This window comes from Amphiura filiformis, chromosome 4 (assembly GCF_039555335.1).
Source record: "Amphiura filiformis chromosome 4, Afil_fr2py, whole genome shotgun sequence".
In the NCBI taxonomy this organism is placed as follows: domain Eukaryota; kingdom Metazoa; phylum Echinodermata; class Ophiuroidea; order Amphilepidida; family Amphiuridae; genus Amphiura; species Amphiura filiformis.
The window spans coordinates 81,087,024-81,114,656 of NC_092631.1; the positions used below are offsets into that span (position 1 = coordinate 81,087,024).

At 35.2% G+C, this 27,633-nt stretch overlaps 1 protein-coding gene across 1 annotated transcript in view; it reads right to left on the minus strand.

The window, feature by feature from the left end:
- Positions 1–27,633, minus strand: part of LOC140151504 (corticotropin-releasing factor receptor 2-like) — a 223,384-nt gene that overhangs the window by 39,343 nt on the left and 156,408 nt on the right. Inside the window, exons 3-5 of the mRNA XM_072173863.1 lie at positions 15,978–16,070; positions 15,298–15,389; positions 456–568 (exon numbers count right to left, since the gene is read on the minus strand). Coding sequence (XP_072029964.1) covers positions 456–568; positions 15,298–15,389; positions 15,978–16,070 — 298 coding nt within the window. The remainder of the gene's footprint in view (positions 1–455; positions 569–15,297; positions 15,390–15,977; positions 16,071–27,633) is intronic.

The window sequence follows — 27,633 nt, forward strand, 5'->3', positions numbered from 1 at the left end:
AAATACTACATACTGCATGCTATGGCTGGGCTTACTCAAGTGGCCCGCCAAATGCATGGTGGCTGTGACGGTGATATAATGAACCTTGTGTTGCATTATGTCACGTAAAGAGCTTGGTCAGAAATGCCTGGAATGCGGGCTTAGTACGTAGGTTGTGAACTAGTAGAGGTTACATAGATTATGTCATGAAAATGATATTTATATCTTTTAACATTTACTTAGATAGTGTTCAAAATCTACATGTAACCTTTTTTGGGACACCAGATATGACTGATAATGATAATTGCAATACCATTTATCCTATGTTGAAGCAGACAAAACGTCATAATAATAATAATAATAATAATAATAATAATAATAATAATAATAATAATAATAATAATAATAATAACAATAATAAAATTCAGTTTAAATCAAAACTTTCAATAAGATTTCGCATGTTAATATATACTTACTTAAAGTAGCAAAATATGAAGAGAGAAATTGTGAGAAGTACAAGTGAAAGACAGCATCCCACTATGTATACGTATGACAAATAGGATTCCACAGTAAGTGATGGAGGATAAGTCTGAAATAGAATAACATGTAAAGAATAACCATGAATTCTAAGTTTAGTAGGAAAATGAAAGGAAAACATTGTTTCTCAAGCTCATATTTTTTAACACTTTATCAAAATGTTCTCTTTAGGGAAACCACTCGATAAGTCGTTCCCTATGCATACTTAGATATTTATAAATGTGTAGTAATCACTGTAACCATTGGTCAACCAGAAGTTGGGCATCCAGATAACAATATTCACCCGCTAAACCATCGAAAGGACAGTTGAAACAGCAACATTTTTCATCGTGTATGCTACAAGAAGTGCATATGAATTAAACCAGCAATTGGCAAAAACGCAAACAGAGGATCCTACATTAGGCTTCCGTGGTTCGTAACAGGCGGCGGATGACATGATCGCGCCGGCAACTCGTAAAACCGCCCCGCCGTATGGCATTTTCCATATACTCGGTTAGTTTTGTGGGGTTCATTATCGAACCCCAACGGTTTTAGCTTGTATTTATATTATTTATCAACATAGGCCTATTTGTTTGTGATATTTCAAGCGTTTTAAAATTTCAAAATAATCCCATTCAATTACACGGTTGACGATGAAAATTTACTGAATTTAGGGACTGCACGTCATACACCACCTGGTTCGTAAGATGGCAAAGACGCAACCCGAGGATCCTATGCTTCAGCGGTCCGTAGAATGGCAAAGACGCAACCCGCAGATCCTAGGCTTCAGCGGTCCGTAAGATCTCATAACCTTGCAGAGATGTCACTTAAACATTGTTAGCCATCAAAAATATGTTATACCACAGCGGGCAGCAACGTTCATTGTTCTATTGTCTCTGATTAGAGCGCTGCCATATTGGAAAATGTTGCCAATCAATATTCATGAGAGTGTACATTCAACGTCCAGTTTTTGAAATTGGGTGAATTGTGCTTGGCAGGTGCGAAATACATCTGACTGGGCGTTTTAATTACGTAACGCATAACGGCATTGACGTCATCGAATGATGTTATGTGTTTAGTTTTCATAATAATTATTATTATAACTATAGAAATGTGCATTCTGATGTGTAATCGATCAGCAGGGGCTTTCAATTTATTTAAATGAAGCGCCTAAAGTCAGGTGGGTGATAAAAAAGATTCCATCGACAACTAAAGCCTCCTTTTTAGACTTCAGACCCGCACAAGCGCAAATTTGGGATACGTGAGAACAATGGTACACTTTACACATGACTGCCTTTACACATGGCTGTATTGTGGTCACTTATTGCTACTCGCCTGTTGTGTAAAGCGTTAATATGATGCCGGATCAGTGACTAATTTAATGGCGGAACCCCTTTGTTCGAAACAGTGGTACCAATTTTATGAATGGCCTACCGGAAAATCAAATCGGCATCACAGGAACAAAGTATTACGTTATCTATTTTCTCTCCTTTCTCTCTCTAACCTCCTTGTTATACCATCTATCATCTATACAGCCCGCATGAGGAATGCCATGCAATCAAACCTCGGGGACCAGCTTCAACAAGGCGGTTAATACCTTTATATTGGGGTTGAGAGCAAGAAAGCCTCAACTCACAATCATCTGCTCCCACAAAATGATCATAAAGTCGCCAGGCACTTTGCTGATCGGGTTACCCTAATATGATATAACAATAAAATAAAAGAAGACCCAGTCCATGAATCATCACAAAATGTAATAAAAACACGTTGTGGAGGAAATATTGATTTTTGAACACCAAAGCAAGGAACCAACTTTATTCTCATTTTGTGAGAGCTGGTCATAGTGACTTATGGCTTTCTAGTTCTGAAACCTCGAATTATATCTTGGTGATAATCTGTCAACAGTATTCTACATGCAAGTTTCATGGCGTGATATGCCCAAGTTGAAAGTCCTAACGGCTAATGCTTATCCTAGCATATAAAGTCTTGAAGACAAACACCAATCGTCATTATATCAGTAATTCACATAAATACCAAATATAACACTATAATGACGTCCAAATCCCTGTAAAACATGTAAAAATACTCGACCTTGATCTTTGATGATCTGCCTTACCCGTGTAAGTTGGTGTGTTGATAAATGTATCACTAAAATAGTTAGGCTAATTGTATCACTAAGATAATGATGAACCTACGATTTTGTTGTAATATAAAGATTCAAAAACGTTTATGGTGGTAGACTATCAGTAAGTTAGATTTCCAAAGTTTCTGGAAAGTTGGTGTAAGAACAAAATAATGTGATCCATTTTCCAAACACATTAATTGCATAGTTTTCATCTTTATATTCGCGATTCTCAAACAGGGTCGGCAATTCGATTTGTGCAGCTTGGTTCAGATTATATTTCGTTTTATTTCAATTCTTGGTCTGAAGCAGAAGCCCCGAGGTGAAAATGTCACACAAGGAAACAGATAAAGAAGAGAACAACAGTCAGGTAATCAATAAATCTAAATGTAACATGTAATTCAAAGATAGAAAGGAAAACAGCTGAGACACTTTGGTGTGTTCAGATAATACTTCGCAGGGTAATGGCTCTACTATAATTTTAAAGATTTCTACTCAAAACTGTAATTTTTAAATAATCAAGATTTGCTTTCGTGAAAGTCATATAAAGGTCTGAATAATACCAAGACAAAAGTAAAGACAATACAAGGGGAAGAAATACGCACTTGAAAGGAGAAGGAAAAACGAAGACGGAAGGAAATTACAAAGATTAATAAAGGTAAGAAAATTGTACAATAAAAAAGGACGAAATAAAATTGTTCAAAAGCAATAAATAGGAGAAAGACAGATACGTGTTTCAAAACCCATATCCTTAGGTCTAACATCCTACAATATTAATGATCTACGCATTAGCCAAAATAACAGATGGATTAAGCAAAACATTACCTACTTGAAAAATCTAAAACACTGATATGCTCATACTTGTATAATTGAGATGCATTCAGTGACGGCTTACAGTCAACAAACTTCAGTAGCCTTTTCTAATGTACAATATGAAGTCCTTCACATGAAACCTTTCAAGCAAAACGTTTATATCTAAACGTAGTAGTACGTGATTGAGTTTGAAATGTCTTCTCCACGTCCTGCTCCACGAGTGGTTTTATTTAATTGAAAACCATTAAATAGCTTCTATACATGGCGTTTAGGGATATACATTTGGGGTTATGAACATTCTCTTCGCTAGATTGACAAAACATTGCGATGGGTATCGTCAATCCCAAGGCGGCATATTGTCATCGATTGACCTGCTTTAAACCTAGGTGATGATTTTATTTTCTTCTTACTTCCGATTATTGTTAACCGTATTCCAAAATTATAGTCACATTAGGTAAATTAGAACAAATCGACTAGCTTTTAATGACATGATTTCTTTCTCTTAAGTGCGACCCACTTCATCGATGAGAGAGACATGGAATACTCATAGAGTTCGCCTGCACTTTGCAGACATTATACATGCAATTATTTGATATGCATAAAACAATTCTACTTCCAAAATTGTTTACGTCTTTGCAAAAAATAGTTTGTATTATCCTTTCAAAAAAGAACAAGGAATGTATATGAGAATCCAATTAGGTGCATTTGGGACATGCGTAAAAATTACAAATTTGACAAAAACATGATGGCTTAAAGAGTTAACAGCACATCTGGTTTTTTTTCTACAGTGTTATGGGATCTAGAATGAGCGTTTATGGCGTTTCGACAGTATTTTTTGTGGGACATGAGAGCACCTCAGACGTATCGAATTGCATTCTGAATACGAAGCATGTGTTTCTGATATCAAATAATTTTCATTTTTTGAAATTCACGATATAATACAAGCGCAATTTTATGACAAATGATTAAAATTCGATATTTTTCAAATTTTTGATATATAGCAGTCCTCGAAATAAATTTTATAAATCTAATGATATATTCTTAAAGTGTATGTAGCTGGGAGGAAAAGCCGACGATCAATTGAAAATTTTGACCTTTTATATTGAAGATATGGATTTTTTCCCAAAAAGACCTATTTTTTTGGTGTTTTGGGAAAAAAAATCAGATTTATAAAGTTTACTTCAAGTACTGTTAAATATCAAAAATATCAATTTTTAATGATTTGCCATAAAATATGTATTACATTGCGAATTCCAAAAAATCAAAATTATTTGATATCAGAAGGACATTCTTCGTATGTCTGATGTGCTATAATGTCCCACAATAAAATACTGTCCAAACGTTCATACCCCTTCCCTTAAACACGCTCAGCATTTTGTTTGTTTGTATGGTCGCTCCGTGTGGAGACATGCTTGGGTCCTGATTGGACCAGGCTCAAACAAAATGCTCAAGTCAGGCTAAAAAGCCTATATAAGCATGCTGGCCTATATGGAAAGAGAAGTGAGAAACATATTTGAAGACAAAGAACAAGGAAAAGAAGGCCACTCCCAACAATCAAGTGAACAATTTTACTGTCAGACTTTGAGTCAAGTGAAAGGAAATGCTAAATCTAATCTCAACTGCCACTGAGGCTGTTGCATAACATAATCTATGAAAATAAAAGTGTCCAACACGCCGAGGTCCTCACTATTTAAAATAACATTTTAATATTTGAATGTGGACATGGTGGAGGGTGTCAGAGGGTCAGATATGAATAGGAGAGATACATATAATTAGAAAGCTATATATCTGTCAGTTCATCGTCTGTTGAATGTCACAAGTTTTTATAACAACATTTTATTGAAAAACAAAAACAAACAAAAGGTACACTGTACGGCTGGTTTATAAACATCCCGGATAAACGTACTATTAAGTCTACTTCTGATCACTGATCGTCAACCCTGAAGATTTGACATCAGAGAAAAAATATAATATCTAAACCAAATACGGTTTCTGTTGCCGGTAATTGAAAAAATAATTTTACGGGGCAAATATGTATAGCAGCTGTTGGCGGGAGCCTAACCATGCTAACCACAGCAATTTAAAACGAAATCAATAACCAATATCAAAACCAAAGACCAACATCACAACCATGCAACAAACGAATACTGCCGGTTTTTGCTTCATCGTGTAACATACCTTATTTTATTTAAATAAGATATTTTAGCTTTGAGAATATATTTGAATGTGATTTTTGTACGCCTACATCATTTTTCAGGTTTGCGCTCATACCACTGCAGCAATGTCAAGGTAATATAAAAAACATTTTTAACGAGCTTATCATGTTTCCCACAGGAAATTTGGGTTATTCTACATTACATTACAATGTAATTTGAACGTGATTTAGGTACCCTATTAATTTTGAAGTTGCCTAGCTTTAAACGCGATTTACTTTTCATCGGCAACAAATCCCACATTCCCCACGTATGGCCAATGACACAAGGTGGATTACTCTATATATTTTATCTGACTAAAACGTGCAATCTTCAAAAATTGAAATTGGATAAATGAAAGACTCATGTCAATCAGTGTGTGAAATTGACGCTTAAGGCTTGTGCCAGATAACTTATCATCCTCAACTATTTCTATGATAAAATGTAGCTTGCAGGCTCCAACTCAAGTTCGACCCATTTCAATAGGATACAGGTAAAAGAGACACCATTAACAAAGAATCGCCCGCAATTAGTTGAAAGATCATGTTTTATGGAACCAACAAAAGTGTTTTGACCGTTTGAACATGCATACAATTTTTTTTGTATTTAATGAATAACCGACAAGTGCAAATTGATAAAATACTGGACGACATGTCTTAATAAAGATATGGCCGGATAAGAAAGATAAGCATGGACATGTTTTTGAAATATGTAAGCTGCAAGGTACTTTGACTATTAAACTATGGCTTAAGGCGTGTGGGGTTGCAGGAGTAATATTTGTTATAATATTAATACCAATACACTGATCTTAAACATGTAGAAATTAGTTAAGAAAGCCAATAACCGCATTGGATTGTAAGGTCTGTAACCCCATCGACAACCTCACCTTTCTCCAAATTGTCTCTCTTTTTTCGATACCATATCATTATGAATTCGGCAAAGTTACGAATCGTTAATTTTGAGCAAATTGTTATTGTATGCTTATGATGATGTTTCAGGAGATCTTTCATTTCTACCAAATATTAATGGTAAAGCTTACTCTTTGACGTAGATATTGATATTTTGATAGGATGAATCGCGCCTTAGTGCGATTAATGAAGAGACGAATCGTATACCATTAAATAACTTATATACATGGCGTTTAGGGATATACATTTGGGGTTATGAACATTCTCTTCGCTAGATTGACAAAACATTGCAATCTGGGTATCGTCAATCCCAAGGTGGAAAATTGTCATCGATTGACCTGCTTTAAGCCTAGCTGATGATTTTATTCTCTTCTTACTTCCGATAATTGTTAACCGTATTCCAAAATTATACTCAAATTAGGTAAACTAGAACAAATCGACTAGCTTTTAATGACATGATTTCTTTCTCTTGAGTGCGACCCACTGCATCGATGAGAGAGACTTGGAGTACCCGTAGAGTTCCCCTGCACTTTGCAGACATTATAAATGCAATTAAGTGATACGCAGAATTTTAAACAATTTTACTTCCAAAATTGTTTACGTATTTACAAAAAATATTTTTTACTATCCTTTCAAAAAGAACAAGGTTATTTGGAATGTATAGGCAGAATCCACTAGGTGCATGTTGGACATGCGTAAAAATGACAAATATGCCAAAAAACATTATGGCTTTAAAAAGAGTTAACAGCACATCTGGATTTATTCATACAGTGTTACACAAGCTCAGCATTTTGTGGCATAACATAATCCGTGAAAATAAAAGTGTCCAATTCGCCCAGGTCCTCACTATTTAAAAGAACATTGTGATATGTGAGGACTAGGTTACCTTCAAAAATTCTAGTATAAATATTTAGTAATGGTTGGTATTTAGTTCCTGCACAAACCTGCCAGTTTACCAGACCAACGATTTTGGACCTTTAAACAGCTCAAAATACACGTCGCCTCCAATATTGCAATTCCTTCCGGGTCTTATCAATATTTGAATGTGACATGGTAGAGGGTCAGATATGAATAGAAGAGATACATATAATTCGAAAGCTATATATCCGTCACTTCATTGTCTCACCTCACCTCACCTCACCTAGGCTGTTTCATCCTCTGTAGTATAAAGCCCTCTTCAAGAATCTTCCATTTCTGTCTGTCTTGCGCATCCCTTGCCCATGTGGTGCCTCTATATGCTGTTAAATCGTCTCGCCATCTTCGTCTTTGCCTTCCTCTTCTACGCTTTCCTGTTCTTGGTTGCCACTCGGTGACTCTTTTTGTCCATCTGTTGTCGTTTTTTCTTGCCACATGTCCTGCCCATCTCCATTTTGCTTCACCGATCCTTTCCATGATGTCTTTGACTCCAGTTTTATTTCTTATGTCACTGTTTCTGATTTTGTCGCGTATAGTTATGTTCAGCATACGTCTTTCCATGGCTCGTTGTGTCGTGGTGAGATTATGTTCCAGATCTTTAGTTGTCGACCAGGTTTCAGCGCCGTAGGTCATGGTGGGTAACACACATTGATCGTACATGCGCCTCCTCAATGTCATTGGTAGCTTTTTATCACAAAGGATGTCTTTGTACCTGCCAAAACAACACCAGCCAGCCTTGATTCTTAGTAAGACTTCCTCTCTTGTGTTGTCCTCCATTTTGACTGTCTTGCCCAGATACTTGTAGCTATCTACTTTCTCAATCGGTTCATTGTCAATTTCAATGGACTCTGTAGTGTCAAAGTTGGTCATGTATTTCGTTTTCCCTTTGTGTATTTTTAATCCAATTTTCCTGCTCTCAGTGTTCAAACTATTTAGCTGAACTTCCAAGTCTTTGACTGATGGTGTTTTTCACTTCATTGACTGATGGTGTCTTTCACTTCATTGTCTATTGAATGTCAAAAATTCTTCATTTTTTGACAAAATATATTTGATATAAAAACAAAAGGTAAACTTGAACAACTGGTTTATAAACGTCCCGGATAAACGTAATATTTGGTGTACTACTGATCACTGATCTTCAACCTTGAAGATTTGACATCAGAGAAAAAAATAATATCTAAAAGAAATACGGATTCTGTTGCCGGTAAGTGAAAAAAATAATAACGGGGCAAATATGTATAGCAGCTGTTGGCTGGAACCTAACCATGCCAACCACAGCAGTTTAAAATGAACCCGAAATCAATAACCAACATCGAAACCAAAAACCAACATCGCAACCAAGCAACAAAAGAATACTGCCGGTGTTTGCTTCATCGTGTAACATACCTATAAGATATTTTAGTTTTGAGAATACATTTTAATGTGATTTTTTGTACGCCTACATCATTTTCCAGGTTTGCGCTCATACCGCACAGCAATGTCAAGGTAATATAGAAAACATTTTAACGAGCTTATCATGTTTCCCACAGGAAATTTGGTTTATTCTACATTACATTACAATGTAATTTGAACGTGATTAAGGTACCCTATTCATTTTGAAGTTGCCTAGCTTTAAACGCGATTTACTTTTCATCGGCAACAAATCCCACATTCCCCACGTATGGCCAATGACACAAGGTGGATTACTCTATATATTTTATCTGACTAAAACGTGCAATCTTCAAAAAATTGAAATTGGATAAATGCAAGACTCATGTCAATCAGTGTGTGAAATTGACGCTTAAGGCTTGTGCCAGATAACTTATCATCCTCAACTATTTCAATGATAAAATGTAGCTTGCAGGCTCCAACTCAAGTTCGACCCATTTCAATAGGATACGGGAAAAAGAGACACCATTAACAAAGAATCGCCCGAAATTAGTTGAAAGATCATGTTTTATGGAACCAACCAACATGCATTTTTTTGTATTAATGAATAACCGACAAGTACAACTTGATAAAAGACTGGACGACATGTCTTAATAATAATATAGATATGGCCGGATAAGAAAGATAAGCGTGGAAATGTTTGTGAAATATAGCTGAAAGGTACTTCGGCTATTAAACAATGGCTTAAGGCGAGTGGGGGTGGGGGGCAGGAGTAATATTTTTTTTATTTTCTTTAAATATTAATGTTAATACATAGATCTTATTGAAATTAGTTAAGAAAGGCACAATCGCATTTTATACTAGGTGAGTGAAATAATAGAGTTGAATTAGCTCCATGGTAATTACCATAAATTTAAGAATCTTGCTGTGTACTAAAAGTCATAATAAGTAGTTCATGAAGAAGGTGTAAGCTGCAGTGAAGCGTGCACTATCTTTCCGTAACCAGAAACTGCCGTGATGCGTTAATGATGCGATGCCAATGTGGGCTGATGCTGGGGATTTAAATTACGGTTACAAATTACCATAATACTGCAGACTCTATGGTGACTCTGTCGATCTCAATGTGTGAAAGTAACAGAATTGGCAAAACATACTCCTTAAAGCTCACTTATTTGGAAAATATTAGCCAACAATATCCCTTTGTGTACAAGCGGCTATGTGACGTCAGGTAACCTCGGTATTTTTTTGTCAATCTAACCCTAACCCTAACCCTAACCTTAACCCTAACCCTAACCCCCAATTAGATGTCGATTGCCAGGGTAGCTGTCAACGGATTACTGCTTACTGTGTAACAACAATAGGTAAACTGGCGTCCCGTAGCCGCTTCTCTTTGTGTAACCAGGCTCAAAATCTATACAGGGGTCAAAATTAAAACCATATATATATAAATATTCCTCTTTTCATAAGGATTTAGAAAATGTATAGTATTACTTTATCGTTCCAAAGTTATGACAAAAAAGTCGAAACACTTGGGATAAAACAGAAAGTTGCCTCCGATGTTGATGAATTTGGTCTCAAACTGTTTGACAATATTTTAAATACTAATAGTAAGGGATCAAATGTTGACATTAAATATACTAATTACTATGATTAGCTCTTAATAGGCGGGAATTATTCGAGGCAATAAAGTTCCAATTTACGCACGCATAAATTCACAAAAGCACGCGTCATTCACGCGAAACGCAAAGCGCAGTTCGCGTAGGTGCTGCGCCAAGCTGTGTGTACGCCATTCTGTATCAATCCACGATGTTACGAGTCCCGGAATCCATATAACCAGAGGAAAATTTCAGGATTGGTATCAAACGAATTTGAACAATTTGAAATTTTAACCTCGATATTACATGTACAGGGTGTCCCAGAAAAAAATTACCGGGCGAATGAATTTGGACGTAAGTCGAGATATAGACATCAAAATCCAAATATTTGAAAATCAGCATGTAGCCCATCTTATTCTGCATCTTATACGCTAATTGTACTGGAATCGGTTGACTGATTACGAAGAAATGAGCGACTACATAACGCATGCGTCAATTCACTTCATTCCAAGTTTGAAAGAAAGATAATTCAACACAATGCACACCAGTGGTTAATAACTGTCAATGGGCTTCATATTTTGTTCGGTGTTTCATTCTTTATAAACAATCTGTTTCTTGCAAAACATTTTATTAGGTTTTGTTCAAATTTGAAAACCTGCACGGTATTGAAAATGAAAGCTTGCATGTAAAATGATGCTCGGTACTTGCAAATATCTATTTACGTTAATGTATACAATATATGTTGCATAAAGAATTATTGCATAAAGAATTCCTGCTGGCTGCCAAAAATTCTCACACCCATGAATGTTTTCAATGTTTTATAATATTTACAAGAAATTGTAATGCAAAGTTTAAAAATTTAAAAATCTTTTAAAACTTCAACATTATAAATGTTGCAATAACCATGCATGGTATCAAAATCACACGTAAAGCTGTAAGAACTTGACCATTGTTCTTTGGAAAGTTAAAATTTAACATATTTGCACATATTTAAAAGAATTAAAGTTCCAGTTGCAGAAATCAAAGTTTTCTCAGATAAATTTTTATTCATCTTTAGTGATAGCATGAATAACATAACACCGTCGGATTATACAATAGATAATATTGACTACATTTAATGAGACACACAAACTCTAGGAAGCGGTGAGCGAGTATGAAAAAAGCACCTGTTGATCAAACTTGGAATGAACAGCATTGATGTGCCCATTATGTAATCGTTAATTTCTTTGCAACCAGTCAACCGAATCAAATAAAATTTTCGTATGTGATGCACAATAAGATATGCTATGTGCTACATTTTAATGTTTTTGTTTCTAATCTCTATTTCTCGACTTACGTTCAATTTTATTCACTCGGTATTTTCTCTGGGACACCCTGTATTTAGTACGTCCATAGATCAATCAATGCACTGACACTGTTCTTCCTTGTTTGCGATGTGGCACAATAAAACAGCATTTTAAAACATCCCTGAGCTGAGCGCAGGACATACGACCAGAAGGTAAACATCATAACCAGTCCAAATTAAACCACTGCAACAGCACCCTTAGTCTCCAAACCCAGAGCAGAGACCTATCGAAACCCTTGACATTGCGAGCCGCGGCGGCAACATGCGTCAAAGGAGCCAACAGCCCATGGTGAGAAACGACTCCCAGATCCACATGCCACTACCACAAAACAGAAATCAATAACCAACATCAAAACTAAAAATCAACATCACAACCAAGCAGCAAAAGAATACAGAGAACAAACAGGGGGAATTGTGTTATTTTTGGCGTAATGGTTTCCTCACCAAATAAGATATATTCATACAATCCTAGATTAGTGAAAACCAACCCGAGCAAACGAAAGTTAATTACTAGCCGTGCATAAATATTGTATAATTGAACGGGCGCACACTCGGCGTAGTACTCACAGTGCTTTCGAATTTTTAATGAGGGTTGATGCATTTATATGTATTTGCTTGCATTTTTCCAACATTTTTAGTGAAAAGTTTGTTATAAAGTGGCAATAATCACGGGATTTTTTTCTCTTGTATGAAATAGGTTAATAAATGCGTATGACTTGTTGCTCGAGATTTGATACGCATTTATTAACCTATAAATGATGAACAGCATTCAACATCTATTTAGATTCCTCTTCACCGTGTTTCTCCAGATTCTACTTAGTCTCTAAGGTAATGATTTCCAGCTGTACGATTCTCAGGTGACGATACCGTTAAGCATTTCAATAGGAAGAGCAAATGTACATAAAAAGTCACCACAAAAGAACAAATTGTTTGAAAAAGTACTTTCAAAAGAGCTATATAATTAATGTCTGCTTCAGTTGGTGCATCAAGTTCATTATATGATACATAACATACGTTGCAATAGGGAATAAACACAGATTGCACTTTCAAAGCATTTCACAGCTTTGATTTATAAAGAAACAAATCATGCAAAAGCATAACATAAGCCAGAGGAAAAACAAGTACTGTTGCATATTGTATGTCTGCTGCGATTGTAGTGGCTGTATAGTAAAGTGTTTTTATTGCCTCAGACAATCGATGGGTCTTTTTTACCATCTCAAGTTTATAAGGTTCAGATATTGCCTTTTTTGGTTGTTGTTGTTATATCAAACTCGGTACAAGCACTGTATGTATACAAATGAGGTTTATTGTTCATTTTTAAGTTAGTTTGTGGCTATACCGGCATATTTAGATCAATATTCACCATGATAAAATCTAGATCTATGCTATAAATCATGGTAATACTACATAAAACCTCGGTCGCATACATAATATTATCACATGAAATTGAAGGAATTGGACATATTTATCCGCCATATTTTTATCTGAACAATTTCCGCCAAATTTTAACTAGTTAACTTTCAGGTCAATGCGAGTATCTGAGACCACTGTCGGAAATATAAAACACATGCATAATTCGTTGTTAAAGAGATAATGTAACACGATTAACTACCATAGGAATAGGTTAAAACATTTTGTTTACAATTTTTGAATATATCGCCCTGCACTACAAACAGGTTGCTCGCATCACCTGTGTATGTCTGGAATCATAGATTGAATACAATCCCTGTTCTTTGACATCTATGGTTCAATGCAGAGGTACCGCACAGCGTCACCATTCCTATATCTTCGTGTCAGAAATTACCATGTTCAACAGTACTGCATGGTGATTTTGTTCCGCCGTGATTTAATAGTTTCAAGATAAACGGCCGAGCACGCCAGGCAAAGTATAACATACCACATGTACCTATACGCAGAGTAAAGGTTATCAGATTCTTTCAACACATAATCATGTGCAACCCAGCAAACACAAAACGTATTCGACATCATTCACGAAAGGTTATAAAAGATTGTCAGAAAACGTTTAAATGTCGGGTTATATAAAGGGTATAAAACGTTTTCATAACATTCAAAAACATTTTAACAGCAAATATTTTAACATAATGTTTTTTAAGTGTTGACAAAATATTTGACAAAAAATGTTTACAAAAACTAGTTTACAATAACATTTTGAAAACATTTTAAAAATATTTTTGTCGTGTGTTTTCATACAAAACGTTTTAAAACGTTTTCATGACCTTTATATAACCCGCCATTTTAATGTTATTAAAACGTTTTTACCTAAACCAAAACCCAAAGTATAACTTGTTTAAAACGTTTTCAAAACATTTTTGTGTTTGCTGGGAATATAACAACATTAACGAAACATTTGATCATATCAATAATAAACACACCAGCATGTAGCATAGGCCTATGTCACTATAGGAGCGTGGTCAGGACACAATTCGTATCAATCCAATAAGTGCTGCAGGATCTAGGAATGCGAGTCGATTCTGACTTTTCTTTGAGTTATCAATTCTATAGAGACTGTGTAAATACATACAAGCTTTATTGTCGGACATTCAACAATAGAATAATCAATCTTGCCTGGATATTTAGAAAGACAACTCAAACAGCTAAATTAATAACATGATCGCCGAGCTATAGCGGTTAGTTTTTAGCCGGGGTTTTATTAGCCAATGAGATACCAATACCAATATCATTCTCACTGGAGTTACTTTGTGACCCTCGGCAGCTGCCGGAGCATTTATAGACCGGTTCGTTTCACTGCCTATACAAAATAATTATTTACCTCGTGTAGACGACGTGTACCGCATGAGCGTATATACTTGTGAAGTGCGATATATTAAAAAAATACCTATGGTAGTTAATCATGTGTCATAGGTTTATAAGGAGTCAGATGATGGTATCGTAATAATAAGTCATTTGATGATCAGATGATGAATGGCAACGCTGCATTATAGTGGGAATGAAGCGTATGTTAAAATAAAACCATGCGTGGCTGTTGAATAACTAGTGGATTCGCTCTACTATCACGGCGATTTTTGACACGAAAAATAGGGATAATGACGTGTGTGTTTTGGTATTCATGTCCTCACAAATATCAATCTTTACTAATAAGATATAATGGTACACGGCTCCCGCCATGATTTTATTTTAGAAGTATATAGGTAAAGAAAATCACACAATAGTGACTATGGTATTTGAGTAAAGCGCCAATGAACCAAAAATCTGACTGAGGTGACTCTGAGGTTGCAGCGACGTGGCCGGGATTCGCCTGATGAAGGACAATGTCCGACATCTTTCTTGTTCAGAGTATAATCTTGGAAGTAGTCATAGTTTGTCATAGTTTACTTTTGAACTTACGTGTTAAACCAATGACGATGTCAAAATGTAGTTAATCTTGGACGCCCCTCCTCTTTAGGAAGTAACATTATTCCCTTATAAGTACGCCAGATTTATGTAAAAAAAAAGAATAAATCGCAATGCGGAAAAACTTAAATATATCAGGTGCTAATTGACAATTTTTATAAATAAAACTTACCGGCACAGGAGGCGGGTTTAAGCATTCATTGTAATCAATTCGATGGGGTGCCCATTGGCCATTATTTAGACAAGATCGATGGGCTTGAAGATCTGTAAATAATAATAATAATAATAATAATAATAATAATAATAATAATAATAATAATAATAATAATAATAATAATAATAATAATAATAATAATAATAATAATAATAATAAAGAACTGTGGTCCTGCGGCCACGAAGACAGTCGTTGTTGTCGACCGGCAGTGACCCCTTGGTGACCTTATGTCCACTAATGTCCAAGTGGCGTCACTCTGCTATGTTGTTTATGGCAGGAGAAGCATTTTGAAGATTTTTTTTGTCTGGAATCGTAAATGAATCCCCTAATGAACTCTGACCGCAAATTTTTTAACACTTTATAGACATTGACTGATAACAATACTTATATGCAACTGGCGTTACTGTACCAAAGAATTGGATTTTTGCATGTTTTTTGACCGGACGTGTACACCTCACAGATAGTGGGTAATGTCAATGCGTTAGTGACGTCACCATGCTATGGTATTTGTAGAAGAAGCATTTTAATTACCGAAAATCATGTTTTTGGCCGTAAACCGGAAGTAGCGACCCTTAATGACTTTTGACCCCAAATCTATGAACATCCAAAGGCACAGCGTAACAAAAAAATACACTTACGGAAATACACTGGACAGCGGACACTTGCATTGCGTCCAGCAAGCGTTGGAGGCCAGCATGTGATGTTATCATAATCTGGTTCACAGAATGGACCTGAGTACATGAGAAAGAAATAACATAAAAATATAAAATATTACATAATTTTTGATATCAAAGTAAATGATATGTAATGAAACTACTTTTTGTGTAGCACTAGTACTTGTAACATTTGCTTATGTATAATTTATTCCATACCTTGGTAAATGCTTTTATAATATAGTATTCAAGTATTCACACAACGACGTTCTTTCCCGTATTTAAAATATCCCGTAAATGTCAATAGCGTATACAAATGATAATAACATTAATAAGGGTTATCATATAATTACAAGCACTCTACACATATAAAGTTACATGTCCACTTAAAAGCTGAGGATGAAGTTAAACTTTTTGAGTATCCGTGTGCGTGCATTTCGTCATCGTATTTTGTAATGATATGAGACAGCGAAAGCATATCAACGTTAATACTTTATTGGATTAACCCTAACCGCCTAAGGGTTTTTGGCGACGGGAAGGGAAAGAAGGAAAGAATAAAGAGAGAAAAGAAAGAAAGAAGTTGTTTGCTCTGGGTGGGATTCGAACCCGAGACCCCTCGCATGCCAAGCACTCGGTCGCCGACACCTTGCCACGGGTCTTGGGCTTTGTTGGCCAGCGAAACCGTGCCTATATATCACTTAGGGCGATTGCGTCATCACACCACGTGGGATGCACGCACGAACAGCGCATATACCAAGTAGTATTTTGTAGTATACAGGAGGGTTAGGGTTAAGGAAGCCTATATTGAGTTTCGATAGCGGTAACCTAAGGAAGCCTATACTGAGTTTCGATAGTGGTAACCTAACCCTAACCGCCTAAGGGCTTTTTGGCGACGGGAAGGGAAAGAAGGAAAGAATAAAGACAGAAAAGAAAGAAAGAAGTTGTTTGCTCTGGGTGGGATTCGAACCCGAGACCCCTCGCATGCCAAGCACTCGGTCGCCGACACCTTGCCACGGGTCTTGGGCTTCGCTGGCCAGCGAAACCGTGCCTATATATCACTTAGGGCGATTGTGTCATCACACCACGTGGGATGCACGCACGAACAGCGCATATACCAAGTAGTATTTTGTAGTATACAGGAGGGTTAGGGTTAAGACAATTAACTTTTACTGGACATACTACTGACTGCATCTGGTCATTGCGTTAACAGTAGAGTATGTACAAGAACACTGATGAAAACGGCAACTACTCGGTATTCCAGAAAAATGCAGCACTTATTGTTTGGAATTAAAAACAAATATTATCAACTTCTGCCAAATGAAACACAGCTCAATCCTAATTATTCATTTAGTTCTAACTGGCAATAATAAATTTCATTATTTGGCCAAATTTATAAAATAAGGGCAAAAAACACGACGTTTTAAAGTGTTTTTCACATGCTGTGACAGTCAAGTCTAAAGACTTGTACAAAGTCTAATTTCAACTTATGCATTTAAACTTTTGGAAAAGACATCTTTCATTCATATGACCAATTATTTAATTAAATTAACAAAAAAAGTGAAAATTTGAGCAAAATTTCGGCATCTACCCAAGATTATGAATGCTTAGACTTTATCCAAGTCTTCATTTTTAGTGACTCGGTTGTCAGTAAACATGCCGAAAATGCATGCTTGGTGGCTCTTTTTTTTCAAGAAATTGGTAAAATAGTACATTTTTTAAATCGTCGGTTAGTACTTAACGAATGGATATGATTCAGATATGTTTTTTTTGGCAAAACAGTAAATACTCTTATATTTGTGTATATTCTCAGTCATCCAGGTATATAAAATATCAATATGATTAAAATGTAGTCAACTAATGGATGTGAAATGTCGCCAGTCATAAAATAATAAAGAAATAAGGCTTCAGAAAAAGTAAACGTTCGAATAACCTAGCTAATTGCAGGCCGCCAATGCACACAACTTCGTGCCGCTCTCCTCCAAAGTGAGTTAACCGTGGGGAAATTACTCAATTTCTGAACCCGCGTGAAATACCTAGATCTAGTATAACACTAACCGGAGGAAGACTCATGATGAAGCAAAATAACTATTAAGCATATATGAAGCATATAAACTAAAACCTAGCTGACATTAACCCAGAACTGAATTATCAAGGTGAACTTATTGGGAACCAGTAAATAAGATATTACAATCCAAACACTGCACAGAGAGTAAGGGCATGAGAGGTTTATTCTGTTATTAAACTTACCGGAGAGTAGTAATACAATTTAGTTTATCATCAAAGCATGTTCATGACAGCCGAATCGTTTAGCATATAGCCCATCACATCATATGAGAGGTTAGGGTTGCCACTATTGAGCTTCATAAGTTTGTGAAAAATAACGAAGTATTTATACCAGATGGCAAGACTGCATATCTGCCTAAATTTGAAGTTCGAATTTAGAATATAATTATTCTAAGGTTTATTTTTACTTGTCATTCATCATTCGACTGCCAACGTATCTTATTGAATTAACCCGCTGTTAATACCCAGATGATTTGGTCACCTGCTCGATAGTGTTACAAGTCGGAAATCACTGAAGGCAGAAAACACCTTTTACCAAAAATCACTTCACAATGTACAGCAAAACACATGGTGTGGTTAAAGCCTTAATGTACTATCTAAACGTTTAGATTTTTCTTTTTTCTTCCAAAATGATAAAAAAGTTAATATGCAATCATTATGAAAGTTCCCAATACATTTGGACGCGAAAAACATTGGAAATTTGCAAAGAAACAACATCATAAACTTCATAACTCTATCACTCGAAATATCTCGCACTTTTTGGATTAGGACGCCGAGTGCGGCCTCAGAGTTAGTCTCCTACGCAGCCAGTTTGGTTACGATCCCTCCACATGTGTGGAGCGAGCGTAAAAAAACTGGCTTCGTAGGAGACTAAGATTTACGATCGTTCCGACATATTATCACAATCTGAAAATTATGATAATATGTTGGACCAACAGAAAATCAACCCGTTTTACTTCAAATAGGGCGAATTTGACAGTTTCCTTTATGGATGCAAGTTGGAACATGTGTAAGTGTTACAAATATGGCAAAAAAAATCGGTTTTGAAAAAAATAAAGGTATATTCTGAAAAGAGATCGTACATTAAGGCTTTAAGTTAACAGTAATGAAAAATAACAAGTAAATTAAAGACCAAACGGTGTACAAAATGCAGACATCTTTTTGGTACGGGCTGTGAGTGATACCTGTCAGTACCCTTTCAAAAGATCAAATTTGCTAACAAATTTTGCATTTCCAATTTTGTCTATGACATCATCAATTCTCGGAATTGGATAAGAGTCTGTCTTGGAATAAACATTTGCAGCTCTCTAATCTACGACTAATCTGTATGAACCATCAGGCGTAGGAACAAGGATACATGGGAAACTCCATTCACTATTTCTTGGTTCTATGATATCATTGTCTAGCATTTAATTGATCTCATTTTTGAGATTGGTTTTGTATCACCAACGTCTAACATCATAAAATGCAGCATTTTTCTACATGGCGTATCTCCCATGAACTAGCTTTAAATTGTTAAACAAAGATAAAATGACCAAATTAAATTACCCAGGGCACACCACAATAGAACTCTAGCAATTACATTAATTTGTACTCACCTATTTATTTCCCTTTTTTCAGAAGTTATTTAGTTATCTCCGCTAACACAACCGTCACAAAAACATTTGTTGTAAAGTCATATCAATTGCAATTACTTCATATCATATCAATTTTACTTCGTGCTTTTGGGAAAATAAATGAATAAATACAGCTAGAAATAATTTATTTTCTCACAATACCCAGCCTGTATTAATTTGCTTACTTCGCATGTAACATAAATCAAGTTAATCGTTCATCTACAATGCAACTGCGTAATAATAAGTATTTCAAATTTGGGTGTCGATATATTCTACGTAGTTTTATTCGTTTTGTATAAAAAAACATAACAAAACATCGCCCACTTAGAGTTCAGTAGTAGTAGCGCTGTCAGTAGGTGTTTAAATGTCGAAAATAATAGATAATATTTCCACAGTAATTATTTATTTTGAAGTTTATACAAGTTATACATAACACATTCATTGTCTATAATATACTTAAACTTAACTGCCATAAAACTATGTTCTATTTTCCTAATTGCAGTTTTCGCTCATGATATCGACTGATAGGTTTTGTCAATGGCAAATAAAATACCAAATTATGTTGTCTACCCATCGATTGCTTCATGTCTGCCGGAGCTATGGGCTTATAACCCAATAACACTGCTTTGTACAGGGTGTCCCTGAAAGAACCGTATCACCGGAAACTGAATTAGTTTTGGTATTTTAACGCATAAACTATTTTATTTTTTTAAATTTTACAAACCTACCTACGTTCATATTATCAAATCGATTTTTGGTGACATACCTTGTTACAGTTTCATGCTGATACGCAGCATTTGATCAGACAGGAAACCCGGCTTCTTTTTTCCTGAAGTTGCTGCCGTTGGCGGCGCTAGAAGCTGGTCGAATCAAACGCTCATAGAAGTAAATAAATGTGCTTTTACAGGCCACGTTGCGCAAAACAATCATGCCATAGGTTTGGAGGACGCTAATATTAGATCAAAAGAAGCCAACAGGAACAAAAGGCAAATTAGAGAGGCAATTTTGATCAGCAAACGAGGGCAAAACACCATGAACAGAGACAAAGGGAACTATTTCTTCGACTAGCTTCTAGCGCCGCCACCGGCAGCAGCTTCAAGAAAGAAGAAGCTAGGTTGCCAGATGAGGTGCTGCGTAGCGGCATAAAACTGCAACAAGGTATGCCACCAAAATGGATTTGATAGTATGAATTCCCATCAAAAAGTACCCAATTTACAATCCGTTCCACGGATGCGCTGATGATGCAGACAGTCATTAGCACTCCGACTACAGATCATCGATTGCTATTTTAATCCGTGGAAAGGTTTGAAAATGAAGGAGTTCAAAATCCAATAATATAGCTGATTATTTCCTTAACCACACCAGTTATTTAGTTATGATTAGTTGTGGTGCTAAAATACTCAGACAATTAAGTTTCTGACGATGCAGTTCTTTCAGGGACATCCTGTATCGTAACTTTAAATATATTACCTTCATTTTAGTTACATTGAATATTGCCTTCGGATACCCATAGCCATTTCCTACATGAAATCCCACAGAATGTAAAAAAATCAAATCTATTTTACAAAGAAGGGCCGTGCCGTTGAAATCACCACCTGATATTTTCTAGAGGATGTTAATAATGACTTGTTGCCAGCAAAAGACTCATCAGAAGAGGAGTTAATAATCAGTGAACAAACAAACACACACGTCGACCAAGCCTAGGGTGTTGAAGAAATCAAAATTGAACGAGGGAAAACATGAAAGAGAGTTTGAATGAGATAAGGGAAAACGTGAAACCTCTTACTTATTCTCATTACCAAACAAAAGCTCAAGCCGAAGAGAAATGAGATATTCGCGTAAGGTGTCCTGCAACTGCAAATTCAGAAACTAGATTTAGAGACTTTACCGTTAATTAGCCTTTGGTGCTCAAAGAGATTGACCACACTCATTTAGATCAAATATTGCTCTCATTTAAACAAAATTATGCTTTTAAGGGTTCGGATAGGCATGTTTGCATAGCATACCTGTGATACCTGAGAGCACATCAGACACACTAAATTGCATTCTGAATACTGGGATTATCCTTCTGATTTAAAATAATTTTGATTTTCTGAAACTCGCGATATGATTATGAATTATTAAAAATTCTAATTTTAACATTCAAACAGAAAATTAAAAGGTGTCTAATCGAATCGATTTCTGGATCTGCAATGCGATAGTACTATAGAAAGGTGCAGCCATTAAAGAGTCCGTTTGACTGTAGGTCGCGTTTTGAGTATATAAAAGTGTCAAGTATGTATTTGAGACATTCAAGAGAAGTCTTTTGGAGGGTCAAAGGGATTTGTCTACGGAGTCAAATTGATGCAGATACCAAAGGAGTCAATACAAAGTACAGAGGAGAGTCTAAATGACTCAAATTATGTCTACAGGATATGCAAGTATTAAATGGAGGTCCTCAGAGGACTCCCTGTGATTCATGCAAAGAGTACTGATTCGAGTACACTCTAGACTTCTCCGTAGTCCACTTGCCCATTGTGTATACTCTTAAAACTCTGATTTAATTAATTTATGCACAATTGATAGATTTTCACATCTGATCTTTTTAGTCACCGTAATCCCTCTGTGTGTTGGCTTCCCCAGATTTTTAACTCGGGCTTTCGCGATTACTAAACTGATAGATTCTATAACTAGAACTGTTCAATATTAAAGTGCCATTATAATACAGGGTGTCCCAGAAAAAATTACCGGGCAAATAAATTTGGACGTAAGTCGATAAATAGACATACAAATCTAAAATTCTAAAAATCAGCGTGTAGCCCATCTTATTCTTCCTCTTACACGCCAATTTTACTGGAATCGATTGACTGATTGCGAAGAAATGAGCGATTGCATAACGCATGCGTCAATTCACTTCATTCCAAGTTCGAAAGAAAGATCATTAAACACAATGCGCACTAGTGGTTAACTGTCAATTAGCTTCATATTTTGTTCTGTGAAATCCTTTTCGTTCTTTTTAAACAATATGGTTCTTGCAAAACATTTAATTAGGTTTTATTCAAATTTGAAAACCTGCATGATATTGAAAATGAAAGCTTGCATGTAAGATGGTGCTCGGTACTTGTAAATATCTATGTTCAAATAAATGTTGCATATAGAATTATTGCATAAAGAATTTCAGCTGGCTTAAAAAAATTCTCTCACACATGTTTTTTGGAATATTTCCAAGAAATTGTAATGCAAAGTTAAATCTTCTAAAACTTCAACATTAATGTTGCATGGTATCAAAAATCCCACGTAAAGCTGTAAGCACTTGATCATTCTTGGCTCAAATGTTCTTTAGAAAATTAATATAACATATTTGCACAACCTAATGAATTTAAGTTGGAATGTTTACAAAAGTTTTCTTGGACAAACTGCTATTCATCTTCAGTGAAAGCATGAATGACATAACAACACCGTCGGATTATAAAACAGATAATGTGGACTAAATTTATTGAGATACGCAAACTTTAGGAATCGGTGAGCGAGTATGGAAAAAGCGCCTGTTGATCAAACTTGGAATGAACTCCATTGATGCGCGCATTATGTAATCGTTAATTTCTTCGCAACCAATCGACCGAATCAAATCAAATTTTCATATGTTATGCAAAATAAATTAGGCTATATGATGCATTTTAAATTATTTGATTCTATTGTCTATTTCGCGACTTACGTTCAATTTTTTCTGTGACACCCTCTATGTGGCATTCAATAAGCCTACGTATCGGTCTATACTTTACTGTATTTATATAAACTTTTTTTATAACCATTTACTAGTATTTTGATGTAATAAAATATATCAGTATAATATCGAGTTCAACTGAATGAGTTCATAATGAATATATAACATATTTTTATTTATCAAAAGTCGACTATGGCATAGTCTAAGTACACTCCGAAAATTACACTATGTCTCAAGTTAACTCAATATAGAGAAGCCAGTAAAGAGTTCGTTTGACTTTTAAATTTACATTATCTTGAATGTTTTGGAGCAATTTTTACAAATGTTAGTGAGTGTTATTAACATGATTAAAGCGTTTAATAAATCTTTATATCCTACATATAACCCGGCATTTTTCACATAACCCTTAATAGTAATGATAATCAGTGAGCCGCAATAAAAACGTCAAAAATGTAAGCCTTGGGTGTTGAATCTCCAAATCACAAATTCAACATAGATTACAGTTTTGGGATATATTGAGCTTCTAAATATGAAATTTGTGAGTGGACACCACGAAAAAAGAAAACATATATTTTAATCTTTAAAATGGTATATCATTTGACTTCAAACGATATCCAGAAGCGGGATTATGGTTTGTTGAACTCTGCCCCTTCAACAACATTGTACCTTTTTCGGTTCTACATGTGTCTGTTTTTCCACATTTCTGGTAATAAATATCAAACAGTCATAATTGGCGGTCATTTCAAATCATCTCCAAGTCAGCGAGGTTCAGGAGTGTCCTCTCATTATTAATTATTGGTTATACATACCTAGACAAAACACAATGCTTTGTTATCCACCACTTGAGCAGGATTTAGCCAAAGCAAACAAAGACAAGAACTATTTAAAGATGCTATAGAAATAGGTAGAAGCTTATCCTCTTCAGCTTGGTTTAAACAGTGTTTGATGAGACCCCTTTTGTAAAGAATTGAGATACCTATGAATACGATCTTCACGCACATTTTACACTTTAACTCAGAATACAATTTGCCGAGTTTCCGTCTCATTCGTAGTGTCCATATAACAACACATATAACAACACGGTTGCTAGGGCATTTCTCTAATATTTGAATTACAGGTTTTATACTCAAAATGTTAATTTTAGATTAATAGAAAAAAATAAATTTATACAATTACACACACATGACATTGACACAGTTCTTGTACCATAATAAGGATTTAAAATAAAAAATACCTTCCGATTGCTATTTATAAACAATGTAAGTGATTCTTTATTCCTTATTATATCTCATCTTGTTCTAGACAATCAGACTAATATTATATCCTTGGCTATAAGGTATGATTTATCTAAAAGCGATTCAGGCATGATTAGCGGGTTATTATTGTGTTCCTTTCATTATATGAAGCACTTGGCAAGGTGTTAGACATACGATCCCAATATCCTGCAACCCTAATTTGTGCAACGACATTTACCTGTCCATGCAGTATAGGAGCTGATCACGAGACTATTAATTTTGTTTTCGTATTATTAATAGCAAAATACCCCAAGAGTAGTCCTCCAAAAGTGTTTGTGAACTATTTTAAAAAAAGTTTTCAACTTGGCGTACGATGCCTAAAACTGTCACGAGCATTCCTCAGATTCCTAACAAATCCAAACTGCTGTGCTGCATTTGGAATCAATTACCTTACCGAGCTAATACAAAAACCAAGACACGTTCAGAAGTTACAACTATAGATATGAATATATTGCGGATCCAAGAAACATTCAGAAGTTACAACTATAGATATGAACATGTTGCGGATCCAAGAAACATTCAGAAGTTACAACTATAGATATAAAAATGTTGCGGAACCAGGAAACATTCAGAAGTTACAATTAACTATATATCTCTCTTTGTCTGATCACATTTCATTGCTTGTAATCTGTTAAGAAACCTCTTCTAATTTAGCAATTCAAATCGCGTTTAGAAATGTACATAGTTATTTGAAATCCTATCTATTAAAGATGGGTGTCATGGGTACTTCTTTTGATAGTTTGTGTTCACCGTTTTATTGATATTGGTCAAATAGTTATCATGAAATATTCATCCAGCATATCAGGAAACGCTTGCCGTAGCGATATTGATTGATTCATGTTCATTCAGCATCACCTTTTGCAGGCGCGAAGCTGCATTTAAATGTAACGAAACGTAAACCCTTTTCACCGATCCATTCGTCGATAGAGAGGTAACGTTGATGAAATATGAATACACTGCGTTTGTAGAACATGAAGACTTGTCGAATTTATGATTTGTTAAATGCTTAAAACAAATCTTTATAACAATGCTAATACTAATACTAATACTAATACTAATACTAATACTAATACTAATACTAATACTAATACTAATACTAATAATAAATAATGAAGAAGGAGGCGGATGCTCAAACCTAGCAGGGCGTAAGACAATGCGAGACACAAATTAATATATGCGAGGATCGGAAATAAATGATGCAAGTCCGAGAAATTATGATATCAATAATAATAATAATAATAATAATAATAATAATAATAATAATAGTAATAATAATAATAATAACAATAATAATAATACTAATACTACTACTAAAAATAATAATAATTATAATAATAATAATAATAATATTAATAATAATAATAATAATAATAATAATAATAATAATAATAATAATAATAACAACACTAGTAATAATAACAACACTAGTAATAATAATAATAATAATAATACAGCCCATTCTCAACAAATTATGCGTACATAACACAAAATGCATTCAGTGATCCCAACGCAAATGTAACAAAATATAAATTGCTTAAAAGTGAAGGATAAGTCATTCGAATTGTCATTTGAAATTTGCAAAAAACGAATAAAACAGCAGTATTGACGTTGAAGCCACATTTAAATACATGTAGCTCAGCCTTTGCATCGGGGATTGAGATTGGAATTCCAGTTTCCTCTCTCACGAAGTAAGGGCTAAGAGTAAAATTGTACAGTTGTGTTTGGGAGTGGCCTTCTGTCCTTTCTTTGCTATTTGTTTCATTTCTTGATTTGTTTATCAAAGCTATATGTGCAAGCATGCATCTTATTAGCTTACACTGCCTATCCGGGCTTGTGCATTTTTATTGTACGAGCTTGGAACGGTCCATGGATTTCCCATGGATTAACATGTGTCCCTCACGGACCAACCTGGGTAAACAAGTATATAAATTACAGATTCATGTAAAGTGCCCCATTTTGTCAAAAAATACGCGGCTGTTGGCTGAACCACTAACAGGCTATGTTAGGTACCAAAATGATGATTTTTACGATCGCCCGGATGGGCCATCATGATGCAGTCATGTCTACAGTAGAATTCACCACGAACTTTGCAGGACTTAAACCCCATTAAAAGCTATTAAACCAAGATAACACTCATTAAAAACAGCTCAACTGATTAAATCAGATCTTTTCTGGTTGTGCAAATGTGTCTGTTTTATATGTGCGGTATCGCAATGAGCTGGCATTATAGCTTCAGTTGGGTAACCGATTATAAAGGAAACGCAAGGAAACAATCGTAAGTGGACCTTTGTTCACGAAATGAGACAATGGTCTGCTTTTTGTTAACCAGCATTCTTGAAAATGAGCAACATAATGATTGTTGACTTAACATGGTTTGGAAATAATTTCTCCATATTTTTTTGTGTGTTATCTGTCGTTTACATATCCTTCCTAAAACACCAAAGTACGCATATTCCCAAACATCTAAATTAGCTAAAAATTTAGGACAAGTTACAAAACTATATTTTCTAGAATTTTAGAAGAGTACTTTTAATATTGGCCAGTTATTTTTCACACAGCGACGTTAACTAGGCAATGTACTATTACCTATAACATACACTAAAACACCAAAGTACGAATATTTCCAAACATCTAAATTAGCTAAAAATTTAGGACATGTTACAAAACTATATTTTCTAGAATTTTAGAAGAGTACTTTTAATAATTATTGGCCGGTTATTTTTCACACAGCGACGTTAACTAGGCAAATCCCCATACTTCTAACGTACGCTATTTGTAGAGGTCACGCGTCAATGGTAAGAGCACTGTGTATTGTGTATAGGAAAACGGACAGTAACTGCAGTATGTTAATTATTAACAGCCGTTAAATATGGTCATCGGAGTGCAAACAAAATATTTTTTCCTGTTTACGAAGAAACCATGAAGACTGCAAACGCACGCGGAAACGGTATCAAATATGTTCC